Source organism: Falco peregrinus, chromosome 1, assembly GCF_023634155.1.
Source record: "Falco peregrinus isolate bFalPer1 chromosome 1, bFalPer1.pri, whole genome shotgun sequence".
NCBI classification, from domain to species: Eukaryota; Metazoa; Chordata; class Aves; order Falconiformes; family Falconidae; genus Falco; species Falco peregrinus.
The window spans coordinates 31348081-31371679 of record NC_073721.1 but is presented as its reverse complement, the minus strand read 5'-3'; the positions used below and the strand labels follow the sequence as shown (position 1 = coordinate 31371679).

At 39.9% G+C, this 23599-nt stretch overlaps 1 protein-coding gene across 1 annotated transcript in view; it reads right to left on the bottom strand.

Moving 5' to 3' along the window:
• Positions 1–886: 886 nt before the first annotated feature.
• The window catches only part of CFAP58 (cilia and flagella associated protein 58), a 60566-nt gene continuing 37853 nt past the window's right edge, over positions 887–23599 (bottom strand). The window contains exons 16-18 of the mRNA XM_027789295.2: positions 8485–8604; positions 6829–6989; positions 887–1167 (exon numbers count right to left, since the gene is read on the bottom strand). Coding sequence (XP_027645096.2) covers positions 1044–1167; positions 6829–6989; positions 8485–8604 — 405 coding nt within the window. The 3' untranslated portion in view covers positions 887–1043. The remainder of the gene's footprint in view (positions 1168–6828; positions 6990–8484; positions 8605–23599) is intronic.

Here is a 23599-nt window from a genome sequence, read left to right as displayed (position 1 = left end):
CTTTGCAAAAGGTTTTTTTGTGCATGTGAAATATTTATCAGCATATCTCTTTGGACAAGTATTTTTATCCCCCAGGCTGGGAAAAAGCTTCCATGTACAAATCAGTTTCAAAACATTTTATTTTACAGCTTGAAAGTTTTCTATACTTCAGCACCTCATGCCGTGACTTTGTTATTTTACTTGTTAATGAATGGTAATTAAATCTCTTTTGGCTGAAAAGGTTGGAGGGCTCCTGCTGTATTACAAAAACAATTTCTGAAAGTTACAAAAATGCCCAAGTGTCTAGAAATTAAAGAGTAAAGTTTGCCATGTTTTGAGTCCAAGTTTGAATTGCTTGGAAGGATTTATGCGGGAGAACAGCATGTCCCAGTCAGTGTGTACAGTCTCCCCAGTTGAAGAGACATAATTATGTCACTTGGCGTCTACCAGAATAAACAGAATTGCATTCTTAATAATGTACATCGTGGCCACAAACTTCCTTGATCTTACTAACAACTGCAGCAAACACTGCATAAACCCTATTAGACACTACCTGCACAAAGAACTGCTACATGTGTACATCTAAGTAAAGACTTGTTAATTTTGCATTTGCTCAGTAGGGCTTGAAACATCAGCCTATTAATTTTTCTTCTTTTCTGTTTTCCCATTTCTTTCAGGTGCTTTGAGTCAGAAGATAAGTGGAGCGAGTGCTTACAACAAAGGTAGATAAAGGGGAAATAACTACATCACATTAAGGCATTTTGTGGTGTTACAGTGCTAAATAAAGACACAGTGCTGAAGAAGAAATACCTGCATGGTCTTCACTATTCAGTTACACCAGGGCAGGCTTCTGCTGGAATCATATAGGCAGACTGGGTCCACAGCTCATAAACCAAAACTACATCAATTCTACTATAAAATCCCTTTATTTTCCAAAGGAAATACAGTGATTACAGAGGGAAAGTTGATTCTAAATTTCTTTTAAACTTACAGTTTCTAAAACAACCCAGGACAGAGTTTAGGAATAAACTGGGAATGGGAATGTGAATGTGATGAGTCCATTCTTATGCTGTAATTTTGGGAAAGAGTCCTTTGAAAGGAAAGCCCTCTACATTGAAGAGACGAACATCAGACCGGTGGCGTGGAAACACAGGCTCCACAGCAGTCAGGAGTCGCTCCTCCTTCTCCCTTTAAATAGAAACAAAGAAAAGGAGAAAAAATATTTAATTCTGCAGTCCAATGGTGTTTACAAAGTAAGGAAATCTGTGTCCTCCAAAGTTCTTTGATGCAACCATGTATCTAGAGACCATTGAAAAATTGTTGATTAAAGCCTGTTAGGCTAAACTGCCAAGACTAGGTGTCTGTTTGGATCTAATTACAAGCCTACTGATGGTTTTTTTTGAATTATTAAAAATTAGAAATAAATGAGTTCTCTTTGTGCTACTCCCCAAAATGGTCAGAGCATCTCATTAGAGCAAGTTTGTACATGAGTTCCATGACTTCAGATTCTAATCACCGTCCCATTCTAGCAAGTATATGCTTGTTTTCAAACAGCTACATTCATCAAAGGCACAATGGGGAGATATTTTTTCTTTGTCAAATTTCAATGAATAAATAGTGTTACCTGTCTTCACATTTTAACAAAGTTCTAGTGATAATTACCCTGCTTGTGATATTTGCAGAAAACTAAGTGTGCTGTGGGTGCACTGATAGCCCCAGGAAGTTGCTCCATCTGAGGATCAAGGAAGGCTAAAATTTCATGGCCTTAAGAGAAGGGAACAAGGGTTAGCTGGTTCCACTCTTAGGAGGTTGGAGAGGTAAGCACAGCAGAACAAATATGAAGGGCAGTATTTCATACTCACTGTGATACACCTGGAGCTTTCAGAGAAAGTTCCCAAGATATTTAAAATTAAACCAGTAATTCATAAAGGTACACTTGGTTATCGTAACAGCATATGTCTCAAGCCTTTACAAAGAAGGTCACTGCCATTACTTTTATTTTACAGTCATTGAGACTGAGACACAAACATCAGTGCAACCATGCTTTTGCAAAATCTAGCCTTGCCATTTTAGAACCCTTTCTCAGTCCCCAGTAAGGAAAAAAGCCTCACTTCCTAGAATTAACGCTTTTCTCTCTGTCCCTTAATAACTGTGTCAGGAGAGGAGGTAGTTCAGAGAAACCCTGTAAGGTGACTAGTTATGCTTCCTCTTCCAAATTTAACCTGTATGGACATGGAATAATAGGCAAAAGATGGCACAGATGAACTTAACCATAAAAACCACTTACACCTCTTTTCAATTGTATCAATGTAGCACTCACGGATGTGCCAGCTGACAGCACTAAAAACTAACATGCTATATTTAGATGGCTCATCCTATCTCAGTATTGGGCTTCCAACTCCGGAGGGAGAAAATGATCCAGAGTCCATGCTCATTCTTTCTTCATGCTCCCATGGAGACAGCCAACAGATGTACTCATCAGTATGGAAAATTCTATGCAGCTGAATACTGTAATATATTATGCAGAATTAATGTGCAAGCAGCCACGTGCAAAAGCTCCCAGTTACTACTGACATCCCTCAGTGCAGTTATTTACATATATAGGACTGCAGGATCAGGTCTCTGGTGTGGATTTAAGCTCCATCTTTCTCACTGATTCTTATCAAGATCAAACTGGAACCTGAGTGCTAGAAGCAACAAGAAAAAGTAGTGAAGCAGAAAGGGTGCAAGAAGCAGGAAAGAATGGGAAGAGTAAGAAAAAGAAAGCCTAAGATATCTGGGAAAGACAACATTCAGAATCAGAGAGCAGAAAAAGAGGATTTCAAATTCACAACCAAAATCTTAAACATTGGATTTTCAGCTTGAAACAAAACAAAGCTAAATTCTTGTTGTCACTCATTATATTCCTTCAGCATCCCATGGAAAGCTGCATTGGTTCAGTATCAAGACTTTAAATCACAAACCAGAACTGTCTTGTGCAAATCAATAAAAGCTTTAGATTATACCTTTGTGTGAGGTTGTCTGAGAGTATCAATTCTCTTTCATACCAGGGTAGTCAATAATACTATTAATGCTATTGTCCTAACAGGATCCTCTTTTTATTAGCAAAACCAGCCACATTTATTTCAGACATGATGTTAACATTAGCCAGCATGATAGAGATCAAGTCAGAGGTTTTGTGTCATCTGAGATTTAGAGCAACCTGAGATTGTACAAATCAAATGGGCCCTGGTTCTTTGGCTAGCATCTACACACCATCAGTGCCTGCCCAGCCCTGCCCAAGGCAGCAATGATGTGGAATGGCTGTATGTCAGGGGTGGAATCTCCTTGGGGAAGGATCTGGCTGCACAACACACTCACTCTGTTGCAGAAAGCAAGACATGTCATGCACAATTGGCAGTTTGGGGAAGGAAGGCTGCACAAGGTTGTTTCCTTCGCACCGCTGCTGGGCAACGCAAAGTACAGCCTAGAGATCACAGAAGCTGCAGTTATCCAGAACTGATATGCCCAGTTATGTCTTGGAGTGGGCATATCCTTCAAAGCAGGATGTAGTCTAACAGGTTTGACTGGGGAACAAAACAATGAGGGACAAAGGAGAGCAGAGCCCAGCAGGTGGCCACCGCTTGACTGCCACAAAGACAAGAGAAGTGCAAGTCAGGGCTGGCAGCACAGTGCTGGTAGAGTCTGAGCCTGAGGTGGGAGTAATGAGATGCTATCATCCTGCAGAAGCGCCGCTAGCAGCATCTGAACTTAGCTCCAAAACACAGATGTCACAAAGGTACCGTGCTCATCCAGCTACAGCCATGCCTGCCCACAACCACCACTTGACAAGCTGCACTAACAGCAGATACCCATCCCGAACCTATAAACAGTGTACTGAGTACAGCACTAATTGACCTGCAACACAAAATTCCATTCACCGTGTATGATTAACAAACCCAAGTTCAGTCACCATCCCTTTGCACAATATTCTCGTTAAAGCAGTTATGATGCTAGCAACTTGGATTTTTTCAACAGTTATGACAGGAATTAATTCTAGGTCCAATATAACAACAAAACATGGGTGAATTTCTTCTCATCTGATGAAAAAAAAAGAAACATGATGCCAGGGTCTGAAATGGAAACATTAAAACTATTGTGAAGAGGATACTTAGCTGCTGGAAATGGATTATCAGGCATTATGGTAGCCTCACATATTGATCCTAAAGCTCCAGGAAGACCATTAGCACTGCACAATTGTTGCTAATTCCAAACATTAAGGTAACATTATGCAATTTCAGGTGGACAAAAGTCACTCTTTATCACTGACTGTTTTGCTAATTTAGTCATCAAAACTGTTCGCTGGCTGAAATACAATTAAGGAAGAAATAGATACAGGCAGCTTTGAATTATATACAGCAATGTAGCAAATCATTGGCTTTAGTGTGTGAGGAAGGGACAGGCTGAGGATGGAAAGGAGTCAAAAGACAAAAGGTATACACAGAAAAACTCAGGAACAGATTGTGTCATCTGACCACAGAAATCTAAAAATCTTCTCCTTAAAAGTAAAATTCAGTAACTCCATTTTCAGAAGTGACTCATAGTTTTGGTGTCCTAGTTTGGAGATCCATTATCAGAATAGTCTCATCTCTCAGACTCTGCAAATTAGGTCACGTTAACGGGCCAGAAATTGGGCAACTGAGATCCTAGTTGTTTTCTTTTAATCAAGAGGAGCAGCTGGATGCTCAGTTGTGGACTGAGAGTAGCAGGGAGATGCCATCAAACTGCTACGGGTTAAGGATAGACAACTACCTACAGGAAAGCTCTTAGGCTTCATCAAAAGATAAAGACATCTGACAAAGCCAGACTGAGCATTGCTCACTTTCCTCCATCTGGATGTAGAAAGGGAACAAGAAGTGTATGGGGAATGCTCTTCCCTGCAATATCTGCCTCCAGAAGGTGACAGTCATCAGTCACAACTACCACATTTTGGAAACAACAATGGCATCATTCTTACACCAGGATTACATAGTTGCCACTTGCAGAAAGGTGGGGACAACAATGTCAGATGCTGTTTCACTGTAATTATAATTTGTAAAATGCATTGAGGTCCTCATAGTGTTGGAGGATCTCTCATAATATTTGAAAAGCCATGGCAGTCAGATGAAGTCCCTGGTGACTGGAATAAAGGAAAACATTGCACCCTTTCTTAAAAAGAGTACAAAGGAGGACCCTGGGAACTACCATCCTGTCAGCCTCTACCTCTGTGCCTGTGAAGATCATAGAACAGATCTTCCTAGAAGCTATGCTAAGGCACATGGAGGACAGGGAGGTGATTCAAGAAAGGCAGTATGGCTTCACCAAGGGCAAGTCTTGCCTGACCAATCTAGTGGCTTTCTATGATGGAGTGCCTACATCACTGAACAAGGAAAGAGCTACAGATGTCATCTCTCTGGACTTCCATAAGGACTTTGACACAGTCCCCCGTAACATCCTTCTCTCTAAATTGGAGAGACAGGGACTGTTTGATGGATGGGTGCATCCAGAGGATAGTGGTCAACAGCTCAATGTTCAGATCAGTGATGAGTGGTGCTCCTCAGGGGTCCATACTGGGACCAGTACTGTTTCATATCTTCATCAATGACACAGACAGCGGGATTGCGTGCACTCTCAGCAAGTTGCAGACAACACCAAGCTGAGCTGTGTGGTTGACATGCCTGAGGGATGGGATGCCATCCAGAGGGACCTAGACAAGCTCAAGAAGTGGGCCCACATGAACCTCATGAGGTTCAACAAGGCCAAGTGCAAGGTCCTGCACCTGGGTTGGGGCAATGCCCAGTACCAATAAAGGCTGGGGGATGAATGGACTGAAAGCAGCCCTGAGGAGAAGGACTTAGGGGTACTGGTGGTTGAAAAGCTGGACATGGCCCAGCAATGTGCACTCACAGCCCAGAAATCCAACCATATCCTGGGCTGCATCAAAAGAAGCGTGACCAGCAGGTTGGGGGAGGTGACTCTCCCCCTCTAGTCTGCTCTGGTGAGACCCCACCTGCACTACTGCATCCAGCTCTGGAGTCCTCATCACAAGAAGGACATGGACTTGTTGGAGCAGGTCCAGAGGAGGGCCACAAAAACGATGAGAGGGCTGGAACACCTCTCTTATGAAGAAGGACTGAGAAAGTTGGGGCTGTTCAGCCTGGAGAAGAGAAGGCTCTGGGGGGACCTTATTGCAGCCTTTCATTACCTAAAGGGGGCTTATAACAAAAGATGTGGACAAACATTTTAGCAGGGCTTGTTGTGACAGGACAGTAATGGTTTTAAACTAAAAGAGGGTAGATTTAGACTAGATAGAAGGAGGAAATTTTTTACAATCAGAGTGGTGAAACACTGGAAGAGGTTACCCGATTGGTGATAGATGCCCCATCCCTGGAAACATTCAGGGTTGGATGGGGCTCTGAGCAACCTGGTCTAGTGCAAGATGTTCCTGATTATTGCAGGGGGGGTGGAGCAGATGACCTTTATAGGTCCCTTCCAACCCAAACTATTCTGTGATTCTCTATGTGAATTTCGATGTGAGAGACCAAACACTAATCTGTGTCCTCTAGGCACCATCTCATTGGTATGAATTATTTAACTGGACTGCAGAAGATGTCAGCAATATCTCTGCTGGATGTTCTTGTCCTGGCATAGATCATGGTAAATCTAGACCAGACTGAAGTAATATGATGGATAACATTCAGGAAAATTAGGCAACAATACCCTATCACCTCTGTCAAATTTGGCCATGGCTGATCAGAAGTGCAAAGAAGAGTCTAAAAAAAATGTAGTTTATGCAGAAAGTTGTATAAACAGACTGTTATTTTCCCATACTTGGCCTGAAGTACAACATCACCCTTTAGGTAATGTTGTTCCTTGTGTTTCTGAGCCAGATACTTCTTTTTCACATCCAGAAGTTCCTTGGCAAGTCTTTCAATTTCATGTTTGTATTCTTGGCTCTGTGATTGATACATATTCCGTTCTGAGGACAAAACCTAACAAACATAAGACAAAAAGGAGAAACAGGAGATGTTAGTTTCACTTACACGTGATTTAGTATTTTTACAAGCAATTTTTCCTTTACGTTTAACAATATAAGACATCGCCATTCTCCACCACATCTCATTTTCTATCAGGATGTTTCATTTGATCACCTCTGCTTACCTAAGGACAATCTACAAAATTAAGACTATGCCATTTAACCACAATAAAACATGAAAAATATGCCCCAAGCATTATGGGAATGGTATTAATACATACATTGGCTCTTAATGTTCTGGGACACAAATCTGGGTGAAAACCCTAAATGAAGGTCTTAAAAAATAATAAAGCAGAGATTTATTTAATAATAATGAAGTTTATTCACAGGGATCCACTTTGTTACGTGAAGTAATTCAATCCACACTGGCAAAGTAGTAACAGGCAGTGTAAATATGAATACAATGCCACTTTCTTGTGAATCAGCAAACCTTAAAGAAAGTAGTAACACGCACAGTGTGTTCTTCTTCTTTAAGAAGAAGAATAGCTTGACCCGGCACCACAGAATGGCGCGCCTGCCAGTACACTACAGTATACTGTGCCTGAAATACACAGCAGCAACTGACTGCATTAAGGACAAATGGGAACCGTATGGAAAACTTCAAATCACATTCAGCTTAGCTAAACTTTGGCTTCTATTTTACATTTTCTACATTGTTTTTCTAAAAGCTAAGATTTGCATAACAGTCTCTTTGTTTCCTAAGGGCCCATCTGCTCCTGCATTTTTTTCCTCATGGTTAGTATAGACGTGACTATGATGCCGTGAACAGGAGATGATGACTTCAACAAAGAGAGGAGCTGCAGAAGCAGATGAACTCCTGAGGAGACTGATCTTTCGTGCAGGCAAGAACAAAAGAAGATCATCTTATTCTATCAAAGAATCACTTTTTAATATCATCCTTTTAAAGTTTCCTATAAGATTCCTTCAGAACCAGGAAATCCTCCCTTCTAGTGACAAGGGGTTAGGACAAGTTACTCCTGTCAACCATATAAAAGTTGAAAGTCTAATAGAGGTGAATGCATTGCAAGATAAGTAATAAGAATTTAAGACTGGATTCTCAATATAACCCCACTAGTTTGTTAAAAAGAAAACAAAATTGGTTTGATTAGCTTATTAAAGATCTTAACTTTAAGAAGTTAAAGATCAAGAAAAGGGAAGAAGAATAAGCTTAATGGAAAACCAATAGGTTCCCAGAATGCCCAAAAAGTATTTACAGCATTGTGCTGCACACTCATATTCTAATAACACTTTTCCTCTATTTTAATGAAACAAACTAGCACAATGTGGAAAAAAAGTTCTACATCTATTGGTTCCCCCTTGGAGAGATGCAGCATAAACCTTATTTTCCTGAACTAATATACTAAGGCACACACACTGTTCATCAAAAATCTTCCTGAAGTCAATCTGCAAGCCTGGCAGCCCCTCAGCCAGACACAGAGGACATCTCTTACTTTCAGCTGTTTAGTCTTCTCTCGGAGAGTGTGCTGGTAATGCTGCAACTGCTCTGCGACTTCAGGACCAGGCTGCCGGGCCAAGATGTGCTTCAGTTCCACATACAGTCTCTCCTTTTCCTAAGAAAAAGCCAAGAGGAAGAGCTCTTATAAAACTGCTATAGCAGCAGCACAACCTGTGATGAAATCAACCTCACTGAAAAATGCAACTCAGTCAGGAAGATATTTGCAGAAACAAATCTGCCTGTGCGTCAGTCTTTGCCCACTAGCCATAAGGTATTTAAAGTTGTTGTGATAGCAGTGGGAGAGCTCATTAAGAGAAACATCCAGCTACTTCCAACCACGAATGAAATACTCTTAAACACTGTCATCAGTGAGCACGCCTCACCACACAGAATATAAAAGTCACTGGAAGAGTATCCAGGGGTGGGAAATTAATTACTAGTAACTGTGCTTATTGCAGTCTTTCTTCTTATGAGCCACACTGCCTTACATTAAGGATCATAGCTTCACCCAACAGGATGTGAGCAGGCTACAGAGATGTCAGGGAAGGACTGTATGAAAGAATAACTTCTTTCAAAGAAAATCCTGCAAAACGCATCTACACACACACACACATTTCAGTTTAACTGCAGGGGTCCTGGGAAAGGGACAGAAAGTATAAATGGCAACAACTATGACGAGCACAATTACCACCAAGTAATTTCTCTTGGTCACGTGTCTTCTCTTCCTTCAAGTTGGAACAGTGTGCTTGTGAAAATCGGATATAACCATGGCCAAACAAAAACCACACCACGGACCCACTTACAGCTTTCTGTACCAAAATGCTGCTTTCAGTTGTGTTTTGAGGAGGTACTTGTTTTCAGTCTGAGGAATACAGCTTTGAACAAAACCACCTTCATAGCTTTGCATATTACAGTATTTTTAGTATCTACTCTGTCAGACTAAGATTATTATTATTATTTAACATTACTTAGGAAGATCCCACCCTTGTCTGGTACCTGGAGAGCTGGAATTAAAAAGGATGGTTATTTGACTGGAAGTCAAACTAGCAGACAAAAGATATAACTGAAAAGACAAAAATGCCAAGTAGGATGTAGGACAGGTGATTATTTACACTTGCTTTGAGAAAACCCCTTTGTGTTGTCTTTTTTATAAGCTCTGTCTGCAACTCTTACCACAGAAACCTTCTGTTGATGTGGGAAACAGTACCGTCACATCACCTACAATTGCTACATTTGGCCTTGCTCAGTGGTTGAGCCTGGATTTTCAAAAATGGGTTGTTATTTTGAGTATCTAAAATTCCAGGTGTCCAATCTTCAAGAGCATACAGAATCCAGAGTTTTTAGACCTCAGCATTTTCCAAAACCCGTGCACTATAATGGTCACAAGTTGGGACCCAAAAATGGAAGCCTCTCAAATCATAAATTACTTTTGCAAGCATTGCCCTTAAACTCGGAATATTACTGAGGAAGAGCTCCTTATAAATGGAGCTGTTCACAGTTTACCTCTGGAAAAATCAAAACCTCCCGAGACTCAGACTGAAGTTTGCATAGTGGCAAAAATTAAATTGAGAGTTTATTCTTAGTTAAGTCACTACAAGTGGTTTCCACTACCACCTTTTCTTTCTGAGGAAGCAAGATTTTATGCAAGTTAAAAACAACAGCAAAAGAAAAATCTGCCTTGTCAAAATCTGGCTGGTCAGTATTAACATTCCACCCCTGAATGTATCACAAATTTGTATTTTGGAAGAGTGTAATGGTAATTTGGATAAATATGGAGCAGTTGATAGATTGAAGGTCTTATGTGCAATTGTTTTCCAATTTATTTCTCTTCTAACCCTCTACACGGGCCAACCAAGCTCTCCAAACATTGTGCAATGGTGTGTATAATATCCTCATTTAGAGACAAAGCATGCAATTCTATTATAAGGAGAATCTATCTTATGCAACAGAGACTCGTTAGCTGTCCAATGTATATTGTCTCCATAATCCAACAGAGGCAGAACCAGCTGTCTTATAATGCATATCCTGTCCTTCCTTGCTAAGCGCTGTCCATCTCTTTTACATCTAGTCAATTAATTTGTCACTAGGTTAGAAGCACCATATGTCAGCGAAACATTAAAAGAAAAACCTGGATACTTCTTTCCTCATCAGGTTGAATTCACAGGTTGGTATTTCTCTAATTTTATACATTTCAACCCAGGATGAAGGAAAAAAAAAAAAGAAGAAAAAAGAAAATCAATTAATTTCAATTAATTTTAAAAAAGCAACTGCCAGAGTAAATCTAAGTCACTCACAAGGTATATGTGATACTAAAACCAAAAATGAATCGCTTACAGCAGGTACTTTCATCTCTTCATATAAGAAATCAGGAATGCCCAGGGGGAAAAAAACCCAGCACAAATTAATAAAGAAAAATTTTGGCTTCTACAATACCCTAGCTATATTCAAAGGACAGACAAGCTGGGCAATGTGTATTACATGCAGATATCTTATAAACAGCCAGCTATCAGATACAGCACAGAATGTGTAGAAAGACCTGTAGGGCTGTCTGATGCATGAGTTGTATTCAAAATAGCTTTCAGTTGTAGTGCACAAATTAATAGCCCCAGAAGATGATCTATGTTGCTTTTTTGTTTTGGAAACAAGTAAAATGCATGTGTATTCCTTAAAATGTCTGAGATCCCAATGGGGCCATATGGAGAGAAGGTATTCTGACACCAACAAGAAAATCCTAAGTCAGCAACACTGATCAGCAGTACAGCAGTAATTCAAAAACAAGAAGGTAAGATGATCTGTTTGGTGCCTATTGGAAGTCAGTTAACATTATTTTGACCAAAGCAGAAGTCAGTACACATATATTTCTGTTTCTGGCTGCGCAGATCATGTTGGAGAAAAAGCTACCCGAAATCCTACACCCATTGGGCGGGAATAAATCCACCGCAGATGTGTAAGATGGGTTTCTTCAGCTTATCCCAAACTGCCGCCCCTCACACTCCCCTCCATCCACGTGCCAGGCTGCAATCACAACATACATCTTGCTGGAGTTATGCGTTCTTGAGATGAAAAGAAATTAAAGTCAAAGACACTGTGAGGTACTACTGTTCTTGAGGAGGTGAAGGAAGATCCATCAGATCTCTCTGTTCCATGCTGTTAAGCCTTCACCAGCACGAGTAATGTACACGTCTTCATATCAGACCTAGGCCAGTACCAAAGATTTTTATGTGATCCTTCCCATGGCAAAATTCCCATAGAATTCAGCAAGTGTTTGACTGCAGGACTGAGCCCATAATATCAACCAGCTTCATTGGTTTATGACATACAAGTAAGTAAAGCTGATGGTGGAGAGATGAGGGCACATTCATTTTGTGTATGCAGGGCACACTGGGAGACTCAAATTGAGGGTTACTGTCAAATTTCAGGAATTCCAAAGAGAATTTCAACACCTCTGTGAATACCTGCTGTAAAAATTGTGTAAATAAAACTCTGCATTATTTTTAGAAAAGCCCTTCCTGTCTTGGATTTGTTTGCCAGGGGAGCTCCAAGGAGCCCACAGATCTGCCTTTAGGCCTGACCATGACAATAAGTTTCTGCATCCTTAAGTCTCTCATCCATTAATTGGGGGGGTCAGGGAGGCGAGTGGTGCTTTCCCCTAAATTTACCTTGCTGCTGTCTCAGCCAGAATCCAGAGTTCTCCTGGCCTGCTTGTTCTACAGCGACTTGAGAAAAAAAACAACTTTCTTCTGCAGAGGACTGGCTGGTGTTTGGCAAATTTCAATTGATTCTTCAGGACCCAGTGGTCATGAGCTGGCTCAGTCTACAGCAAGAAGAATCACTTTTGCCAGCACAATCCTACCTCAAAAGAAACCTTCTGCTGACCAGCACAGCCCAATCTGCTCATTTTTCCCTGCCAGAGGGACCATCAGCACCATCAGAAACACTCCCAAACTGACACTAAGGCATTTCACTCCTTTGACAAGGAGTGGGAGGCAATTACCAATGGTGGGATAGAACAACTCGCTTAGTATTAGCTCTAAAGATGTGACTCCATTTTATGTCATCTCCCTCACCATGACACCAGGAAATTCCTGAAATGATCCGTCTTGTTAGTTAGCCCCGGCTACCATGCTGAACGAGAGACAATGGATGACTACATTTAATGAAGATCTATCCACAGCAGAAATAGGCCATGAAGTTCCAGCTTCCTCATTTTTACCAGCTTCTTTCTCAAAGCAGATAATTCAACAAATTTACCTGGCATAGCAGCACACCAACAGCTTTCTCCACCAGAACCGTAAAAATCCTACTGCGCACCAAAAGCTTGCTATCACACAAATTATTAAATAAACCTACAAACAAAAAATCCCAAAGCCTTTGACTTAGAGTAAATTTCATGTATGTTAACTCCTGTCTGCAGCAACTGAGGTAAAGAAAAAACCCAACAGGATGAAGATGTAGAGCAAAAGTGCACAACACAGCATATAGTGGCAAAACCCCAAAACTAGCTAAAAATCCTTATTTTAATTAGTAAGGTGGAGAAAGTAACACAGTAACTCTGTAAGCACACACTACAGTTCCTCATGGCTTTGGTGAGGAAAACAAGTCCGTTGATGTGTCACAGAGGGTTTTCTTGTTTATCAGCATTATGTCAGCACTATGGTCAACTCCAGAGCCATTCTGTTTACAATGCCATGCAGCAGCAGCAGAGCATCCTTAAGGGGCTGTGAACACTTTTCAGAAGTGTTAAACAGGACACTGAAATCTGGATTATATACATTCATAGACATACACATCCTGTATAGTCATTTTACCTGTATAAGCTGCAGGTTTATTTGTGTGTATGTGTACACCTAACAGTAGCTGTTGGCTCAGGACAGCTTTGATCATAAGTTTTATGAGGTGCAGAAAAAATTAGCATATGGTAACCTTCATGAATTTTACAACAATAGAAGTTGCCTCCAGCACTGAGAAATGTGCAGTGTAAACTTTCTCAATAAATACTTTCCAAAAGTCCCTACCCTTTCTTGTCTATCCCACGCCCATCAGCAAACACCTTTGCAAACATGCAGTTCTCTAGAACAGCTTGTGTTTTCATCATCATCTAGACCCTCCTTTAACCATCCAACGTGAGGGGATTTGGGGACTAAATTAATTCAGGTTTGAAACAGGGCACTGAAGCCCTTTCACAATGTGGCAACACTAACACTGTATGAGACACTTTGGATTTTCTTGTTAAAATGCTACCACCAACCTGAAGGAAGGCATGGGATAATCTCCCCACCCTTAGTGATATTTGCACCACTCTAGATGGAATTAAATTAAACCTGTCTTATGACATATCCCTCCAGCTGATGATAATGCTTCTCAAGAGCAAATCCATTTCCTTTGGCACAGAGCAAACTGCACCAAATTGACTGGCATTTTCAAAACAGCTTAATGAGAGAGGAAAAAACACCTTGGAGCATCTGCTAAGGTCTTCACCCTTGACTCTTTTTGTAACACAAAAAGCTGAACGTTGCTTTATTATCACCTTCCAGGAACAACAAAGTACAAGTATTTCCAGCTAAAGTGCAATTGCAACTTACTATCATTTTTATTATTATTGCTAGGTACTGGTACTACTGTATTTTCTTATGAAGTGTGTGGAAAAACAGTTTTGGGGTTTTTTTCCAATGGACAAACAAATAGGCTACATATCCTCCTTTCAAGTTCTGAACTCTGAGACACAAGGATAACAATCTATGAGAAGAAAATGGCATGGATGCCTCTTGCTGAAGTAACAGCTGCAATTCCCTTTTTACTATTGTCATTGCACAAGAGTTTATAAAATCATTAATCAGAGTAGCTCATTTAATCACAGTGTTTATACTTTACATTGCAGAAAGCAATCAATTAACTATCCCCTGTTCTTCTATATGAGTGAACAGAAATACACATGCACACATATACACACAAAAGAGAAGTGAGCTGTTCCTTGAAGGTGAGAATTACCCTTGACATGGCATGGATTGATGCAAATGTTCCAGATATTTCCATGGTGCCTGCAGCTCAACAGTTGGGCTGAAGAGAGCTCTAAACAAACCTTTGTTTCACAGTCTACTAAGCAGCTTGTCTTAAAGTGTCCTGGAGGAGATTCAGAGGTTAATACAAATCTTATCAACAAGGAATCCAAATATTCTAAGTGAATACATCTACAAAGCAAACAACAGCAAACATTTTACTGGCTAATATTTACTACATAGAGGGTTTCAAGCCCCCCCCCCAAAAAAAGTCTCTTCTTCAAATAGACTATATGACTTAAAATCTCTGTATTTTAACATCAGTTTAACACTGTGTATTTTAACTATTCAATAGCCATTTAGATTTTTTAAATATGAGATGAATCAAAGGAGAATTATCACAGCTCTGCTGTTAATGATTAGCTGTTCCTGCAGGTGGATGCTTGGCATGGGGATTCCCAGCAGACCCAGCTTCTGCTCTCACTTGTGACTGACCTGACAGATGACCTCAAAGGGTTAGAGAAACTGCAGAGATGCTTCTAGAAATACCTATCTGTAAGTTAGGCACCTACATCTCTTTAATCACCTGCTTGACTTAGATCCTTAGGTTTCCCTGAAAGATGAGAGCATTTAGCTTCAAGTCCTTTGGCGTTCCGGAATTGCTACCTCTGAACAGCTGTCTCAAAGTCAAACTTCCACTTAAACCTACAAATACCTGTCTAACAAGGCAGTAAAGCCTACATACTTCTTTCTGACAGGGTAGCAGAGTTTGCCTGCATATATCAAGTACCTCAGGGAAGAAAGACTGGCCTCTTGTTACACTCTGGAGCCTATGAAGAAATAGCAGTACATCTAAGAAACACACATGGCAATTCTGAAATCATGAATGTTTTAATATATGGCTTCCTTCAGACTCACTGTAATTAGAGCTGACCCTCTGCTATCTTTTAATGAGTTCTGTTTCAGCTCCCCTTGCCTGCTTCTTAAAACTCAAAGAAACAGCAACAGCAGTAAAGGAAGGGGAATGACTGAATTTTAATGTTCATGTAAAGACAACTGCTGTGCCCAAGTGTGCCATCCCCTGTTTAAGATTACAGCTATATATACTAAGACAGGTATGGGAAGACTTAGAGCTCTGAGCCTAGAGGATGCGGAGCAACTGGCTGACTGATGTACCTGCTTGGCAGAAACTCTCCTTACATGGGGTTCATGGCTCTGGTGCACTCGGTAGCTCATGTATGGCTGTCTCAGAGTGAAGAATGGAGGAACAAGGTTCTTTCTACCCCTGTTTGTGCCCTTATGTGTCCAATTGTAAGCTATCTTTTTTTTAAAAAAAACACACACCACAGTGACTCTGCCTGCCTGCCCTGGACTGCCTCCAAACAGCCTTAGCCTGCTGCATCTTTCTGCATGTGTTTTCTCAACAACGCCACCATCCACACTCCTATAAGAATGAAAATAAGTGATCTGAAATAGATAAAATCTAGTCTGTCCCTGTGGAACGTCTCTTTTTATTGGGTTTTGTTGTTGTTGCAATTATCATACAAAATAATAATCCATCACTGAACGGGATGCTGTAGATTGTCCACATCTTGCTGATGAGGGAAAAGCAGAACACCCTCGCCTCAATGGAAGAAAGCCTGCCAAAGGGTACACCTGAATAATAAAGATTTGCAGCTGGCTCTGGGCCACACTATATAATATGGGCTTGTGAATGTATTGCTACACTGCTGTTGCACTCCTCCAGTATTTTAACTTCTCTAGCAGCTTCTGGATGGCTGACAGTCAGTAGCGGATTGCTAACAGCACTGCAAAGTTTGTGCATTCCAATGTATTCAGTTAGCGCAGCAAGTCATTTATTTTCCCTTAACAAGATAACTGGTTGATTAATATACTTTACCCTGGGGTGCGCAGCAGATTTATTTCCTTCCCAGATACATGCTGAATACAGGAATGAGGAGTAAACAAGTTTGTTTTCAGTTATTTGTTATTTACTGGAACAATTCCTGAACTTTTCACTCAAGCATTATTCTAGCAAACTATCATTGAAGCTAACGACAGTTTTGACTAAGAACTTTAGGAATGGGTCATTTTACAAAATATTTTAAATCTAATGACACAAGGTATCCATGCTCAGGATTTCTCCCTTCAAACCAGATGTAACACATTTGAATAAAATACTTTGGTGATCACTGTTTCTGCTTTTCTGACTCAGATTACAGATAACAGTGATACATCTTGGGTACTCACATGGCCTCCTCCATTCAGTATCTGAATGCTGTTAAAACTTTAATGTCCTGTGGTGGGTTGACCTTGGCTAGATGCCAGGTGCCCACCAAGCCACTCTGTCACTGCCCTCCTCAGCAGAACAGTGGGGGAGAAAACAAGATGGAAGAAAAACTTGTGGGTCAAGATAAAGGCAGTTTAATGAAGCAATAGCTAAAGTCACGTGCGTGGAAGTGAAGGAAAACAAAAGATGTTATTCCCTACTTCCCATCAGCAGGCAATGTTCAGCCACTTCCCGGGAAGCAGGGCTTCAATACGCACAGCAGTTGCTCTGGAAGACAAAAGTTGTAAATAACGAATGCCTCCCCCTTCCTCCTCTTTTCTCTTAGCTTTTGTATCTGAGCAGAGGTCATACGGTATGGAGGATCCTGTTGGTCACTTTGGGTCAGCTGTCCTGACTGTGTTACCTCTCAAGATCTTGCCCAAGGTTGGAGAGACAGCCCCAATGCTACGCCAGAACTACGCAGAGTAATCAAAACCCTGGTGTGTTCCCATCACCTTTCAAGCTACCAATAGAAGCAAAGCACTGTGAGGGCTGCTGTGGGGCTCAGCCAGACCCAATACATGTACTTATACTGAAGTACTGCTTTCACCCAGAGCAGCGATCCTCTTCTCATTCTACAAGAGGTCTGGACACAAAGAGTTGCTACGTGAATTGCCGAAGTTCACTAAAACTCCTCAAAGTTACACAGAAATTAAACTCAGCCCCCTCAAGCTCCCAGGACCACAACGCTGAGTAAACCAATACCTCTGCTCCTTGCTTTTTTTCAGAAACACCAGGGCTAGACTACAGCAGCAGGTTAAAAGCATGGGAGAAAAAGTAACAACCATAAACTACAGTATACTTCAAGCCAACAATCTCTTCATGCATGCTAAAATTCATGGACCAAGAGCACATGTATTAGAACACAGGAAACAAATTTGTACTTGACATTCATCTATTTTTGTAGATGGTATTTGTATAATTAAATCAATCTTGCATCAGATGGAGGGATGGCATCTGATGGCCCACTAGAGTTCTCTTTCAAGCTCAAACTCCAGTAAATGTATCAGTTCTCCTAGAAAACTTTAAAAACTCGTTACACATTCACGTACATGTACATGTACCTATATACTCTAAAGGATTTTTACTCCACCCACAACTTTCTCATCTTTGTAAATGGCAACAGAACATTTCTGACTAAAACACCATTAGAGCAGCTAAAAATGGTGCAGATCCCCAGAAAATACTTTGATCTGTTTTTTTTTCTAATTTCCCATATAAATTTACACCTTGCTTCTCTCCAAAACCATTTATCATGGGAAAACTGTTTTGTTTATGAAGGCAATGTAGTTCCACAAAGATTCAGAAAAAACTAAACTTTTCCATTAAGAAAATTTTTCACCAAAAGTGTTTTGTTTGATTGCTAAGTAATCTGCTTTGCTTCCTATTTCCCAGTGCCAGAAATATTTGCACTATTTTATTGGAAAATTATTTTCTTACTCTAAAGAGCAGCCAATTATCTTCACCTGCTAATATTAAAGTGATCAGCACTTTTCCTACTTGGTTTTTCATAACGCTGCTTAAACAAAACATACTCTAAACAAAAAAAAAAATACAAACAAAAAAAGAAGGCTATTTTCCTGGGAAAACTATTCTCTTCCATTTGAACTACAACATATGTGGGAGGAGGGAAAGAATGTAAATGTCAGTGTGGTTTTAAGAGCAGTAAGTTTCTATTGCCTAGAACATCTTCTAATTCTAAATGGACTGAGATTAGAAGGGCTAAAATAAACTAATGTACCAAGAAGCATATTCAAAATATACAGAAATAGAAATCAACTCCTTTCCAAGGAGGGCTAGGGCAAGAACTCCACATCTCTCAAATCCTTATTGAATTCTTACAGCTTACACAAAACTTTCAGGCAGATATGTAGACCATCAATAGACCTTCACACAGGTGACTCATCTTTCCTGTTCATGAGATGTGATTACTTACTACATCATCACAGGTTTGCATACAAGTCCTGGTAAATTGCACTGAGAATTAACACAATTTGTTCAGTGTGAGTGGTTCTACACAACTCATAGAACCCTACTGGATACACAATCAGTTTTTTTTAAAAAACAAATAATTAAATTAATTTGAAAAATAGTACCAGTGTCAGAACAAAGGGCACTAGAGAAATTCTAATTGTATGGAGAAATCATCATGCCAGGTTATTAAATCACTGAAAGACACTAATTCTTTAACTTCACACCAATACTAAAATACAAAACATTTCCACTTACAAAGTTAAAATCCCCAATCAGAGCCCTACTTCAGCAATGAGCATTTCAAGAACAACAAAGGGAAAATAAAAGGATGGCACAAGAAGGAAAGAACCTGAAAAAGTAGTACTGAAAGATAACTCAATGCATAAAGTACCTCCATATGTCACTTTGTACTGCATTGGAGACTCCAGTTCAAATCAGATTCAAGGCACTGGATTGACATTAATTTGATGGCACTGCCTCAGCAGACTGTTGTGCACCAAAATTTTGTGCTGATAATTAGATACTGCTTGTTCATCACTAGTTAGAACTGGGTTACAGCCAGAGTTCATGGAAATACATATTTTTTTAATTTGAAAAAAGAACATAGATTCTCTTCAGAGTCCAACTGTAAAATCATGGCAATTCTTACAGTGTGCCTCTGACACACTAGTGCCTAATTCTGCACAGCACTGGGGAAGTTACCATTTTCTTATGATTCATACCCAGCTGAAAGCCAAAAAGTAAATGTTAGGTCTGAGTCCTTACTGTATTTCTCACTTCTATATTCTGATATAAATCTGTTGAAATTCTGCCCACCAACTTAGAATTGGAATCATAAACTCAAAAACCCCACTCCACCAGGTACTGTTTTCTCTCTCCTCTTTCTTAAGATATGTAACAACCCTTAGGTTTTTGTAAGGACAAGAAAGCATTTTTCTGCTTTTTATTTTCCATGTCAAGAAGCATTTGATCAATGGTAAGAAGTTTTGCCAGCTTAGCTTTCTCAGTTAGTGATGCAATTTCTTTGTGCTGCCATGGCTATGGCAGCTACCAGTTATGCAATTATACTGGCAAGAAAATCTTCTGCCATTCAAGAGCTGGTATAAGCTAAATCAGAAAAGTTACTTTTTTGCCAGTGGGAACGGTACTTTTAAGTGTAGAAAAGGCCTAAAGCTCAATATACTCACCCCTTTAATTGAGGGCCGAGAGAACCACTAGCTTGAGCTGCAAGATAGGGTGTTAATCCAGTGTTTCCAGAGGAAGTCAAATCCTCCAGGAAATAGAGACAGAAAAGAGCCAAGTCCTACTAAAGTATAAAAAGCCAAAAAGAAAATTTCCCTTTTCATTTTCAGATGGCAAAATCCCTTCAAAAGGCTGACTTTATATATAAATGATAAAGGAGCAGTAAAGAAAGGACTGTATTTTGGCAGTGCATTTTGCAGTTCACCTGTAAGTTTCAGTGCATACAAAGCACTCTCCCAAACTACCTCTGTTAAAATCTCTCTAAAGGAAAGATGACAGAGAAACAATAATGGGCAGGTCAAAAGAGACTCTCAGGGATTCTACAGTCGTTAGTTTCCTGGAGTGAATTGCAGTTATTATTATGAAAATAGAAAATTCTGCCAAAAAAAAAAAAAGTATCTTCAACCCACACTATCTACCCTACATGTAACACGTAAGCAGGTTATACTCTCAAATCCAAGTCGAATCTATACTTGGCACTGAAAATATATAAAAGCCAAATTTGAGAAGGTAAAGTAAATCTCAGCCATTTTGAAGATGTACAGAAAATACCTAAAATAAAATTGAACTGAGCCTTAAGAACACTAAAATAAAGACAGGTAATAGGAGAGTATTCTCCTGTTTTCCCTAGCAGGCTGTCTGATGAGAAAATCTCTTACTCAGCATTTGAGCACACTTTTCTGTGTTACGTGCTGTATAATGAAAGCTACACGAGCACTGCAAGAGCAATGAAGAACCCAGCAGAAGCATGCTTCATGAAACTGCCAAGAAAGAAATTATATTCAGGACTAGGCTCTCATGGACTGGGCTGATGAAAATGATACAAGATTGGAAAAAATAGTATTTTAGGTAATAAATGGGCAGAAAAATTTTGTATAACAAATACATGGAAGCAAATCCCAAAGCTTCTCCGTTATTTGGGAGAAAGCTTTGATCTCAGTAGCTGCCAGCCTGCATAAACCCACAGGGTAACACACTGTTCTAAAGTAGATTTCTTTCTGAAACTATAGTACCAGCTATGAGAAATAACGATGGCTACGTATATGTTCAGATACTATAGCAACAAGCACCTCAAAATGGATAGAAACAGCTCTACTACCAAGTCAGCGCAAATGAAATAAAACATCTGCCTATTTTGAGTGTTTAGCTAGCTATTGTTACTACTGAATTGAGTCATGTCTCTAATATATTCATTCACACACCACTATAAAAGTAGAGGTGATTTATTCCCTTTTTACTTGATGTGAGGCATGCAAAAGCTAAGTAACCTGCACAAGGTCACAGAGCAAGTCTTTCACTCCTCCCTGCATCTCACAATACCTGAAACGAAACTCTGCTGATTTATGCTGCAGACAGCAGCATCCCCTCTACTCCTCCTACCCTCTGTCAGCGGGACCATCAGTTCTTTGAGGGGATTGAAACTTAGCTGAAAACTTGGCTCGATACAAGGACACGTGGGTGTTATCTGGCTGTAATCTCTGAGTCAGATATGAGTTAATCATGCCTTTTGCCCTTGCACTCTTTGAAACTATGAGCACAAGACATAACAGTCTGGAAGCATCACATCCCAACTGCCCAGTCCTGGTCTTTGTTGACAACTTAAAACAATAATGATTAAAAATACATATATACAGGGAAACAATACTTTCACTACTACATGCAAGGCTTAAATGAGACACACTTGCCTTTGCCTCCCTCCAAAAATAATCGTGGTTGCACATCTCTGTTACATTTATGAACAACCTCCTGAGATAACTGACAACAGAGGTTACTGACACGTAATGTGAATCTTCCCGCTGCTATCCATTCCAAGACATGCAGCTGAATAAAATTCTGCTCAGTCAGACATAAAATCAAATTAGAGGAGCTCACTCTGAAGAGGAAGAACTAAATCTGAAACAAATAAAGCAGTGCATAATTCACTTTTAATGGGTTAAGTTCCTAAATCCACACTAATCATAATCCTAACAAGGTAATACACCACACTGCGAGCTGACCACATTGCTCTTCAGTATGCAGCAGAGCTTCAGTCACACGAGGGATGTGCCCCACATGCAAAGTGAGCAAGTATGTGGGGCGTTTTTTCAGTCAGGATTTGTTCAGCAGAGCACTTTGTTTATTAGCAATTATACCTTATGGCCATACAACACATTTAGTTCATACCACATGTGCTCAAAGACCTTCAGTCTTCATTTAAATCCCTTGGTTAACACACAATGTATTCCTCCAAAGCCGTGCAGTATTACTCCATGGTTTAGAAAATCAAAACCTGCTGCATCTTAACTGAACAAATTCAGAAGGAAGATAATGACTCAAACATGGAAGTTGGCTAACCCTGAATAACATCTCCTATGTTTGGCAAAAATGCCACTGGATTTTTATTGGCCATAAGTATTCAAGACCTTGGGTTTGGATATGTTTTTTAAGACCGCGTGTTTCATCAGCACAGCAGCTTACAACTGTGAGAATGCTTGAGTTAAAGGAGAAAGTATGCTTTGCGGTGACTTTTCAAAGTCTCAGGATGTCCACCCTTATTCAGTGTATGGGAGCTGACAGATTATAACCCAGGATGCTGTGGCTACAGGGCACAGATAAGTAAGAAACAAGGAAACAGTTTAATAATTTCTATAATATGGGACATCTTCCTACAGCTTTATTAAAGTATTCAACTCTGAAAAGTCATTCTAAAAAAACCAACATGCAACATGTTGCATATTCAATACCTCTCACTAAACATCTGATATAAAAAATGTGCCCTGCTGACAGGTTAAAAGATATTTTTGTACGGGATTCTGGAGTCAAGCTGGGTTCTTCCTGTGCTGTCAGCAATCGAAATTTTCTCACTGAAACATAACAAATCATTCTTTTAATCACATAGCACGGAATGTAGCATGCTTTTACAGCTCCATCATTTTTAAAGAACTAACAGGTGAGAAATAATGGAAAAGTTAATAAAAAGGATATTATCAAACATACATCAGGGGCAAGTAGAGCAAGCAGATGCTATTCTACAGGAATCTATATATGGTGATTCTTTCTTAGCAAAAATATCCATTTGTATATCCAGCTCACTCTGAAACATTGTTCCCTGCATAAACCAGCTTTTATTTAAAAGACCATTTACAAATAAAAAGAAAAAAAGTAACAGTCAGGAGAACTACAGTGCACACAATACAAATAGAATTCTTTTTTCCTTATACAAACATTGTGACTCTGCATGAGGATGCAGCAAGGTGAACACCCTACAAAACAAGCTGCAGGTTGCTGACACTGGGCTCAACCATTTCCAGACGTGGGTTATTTCTAAAATTCAGAGGTGGTTTTAATACTCAATACCCAGTCCACGCAGTGTTTTTGCACTCAATTTTATTACTACACTTTGATGTGAGGGAATTTAAGTTACATAATATGCACACACTGAAATCACAGGCAGACACAAGCTTCACTTTTAACAAATATCCTATTTGCCAGCATGATGGCCACACACATGTAAAAACAGTGAGGTATGGCAAGCAAAAGATTAAGATTGTTATAAAGCAAATAAACACAAAGGCTATGCCCTTATGACA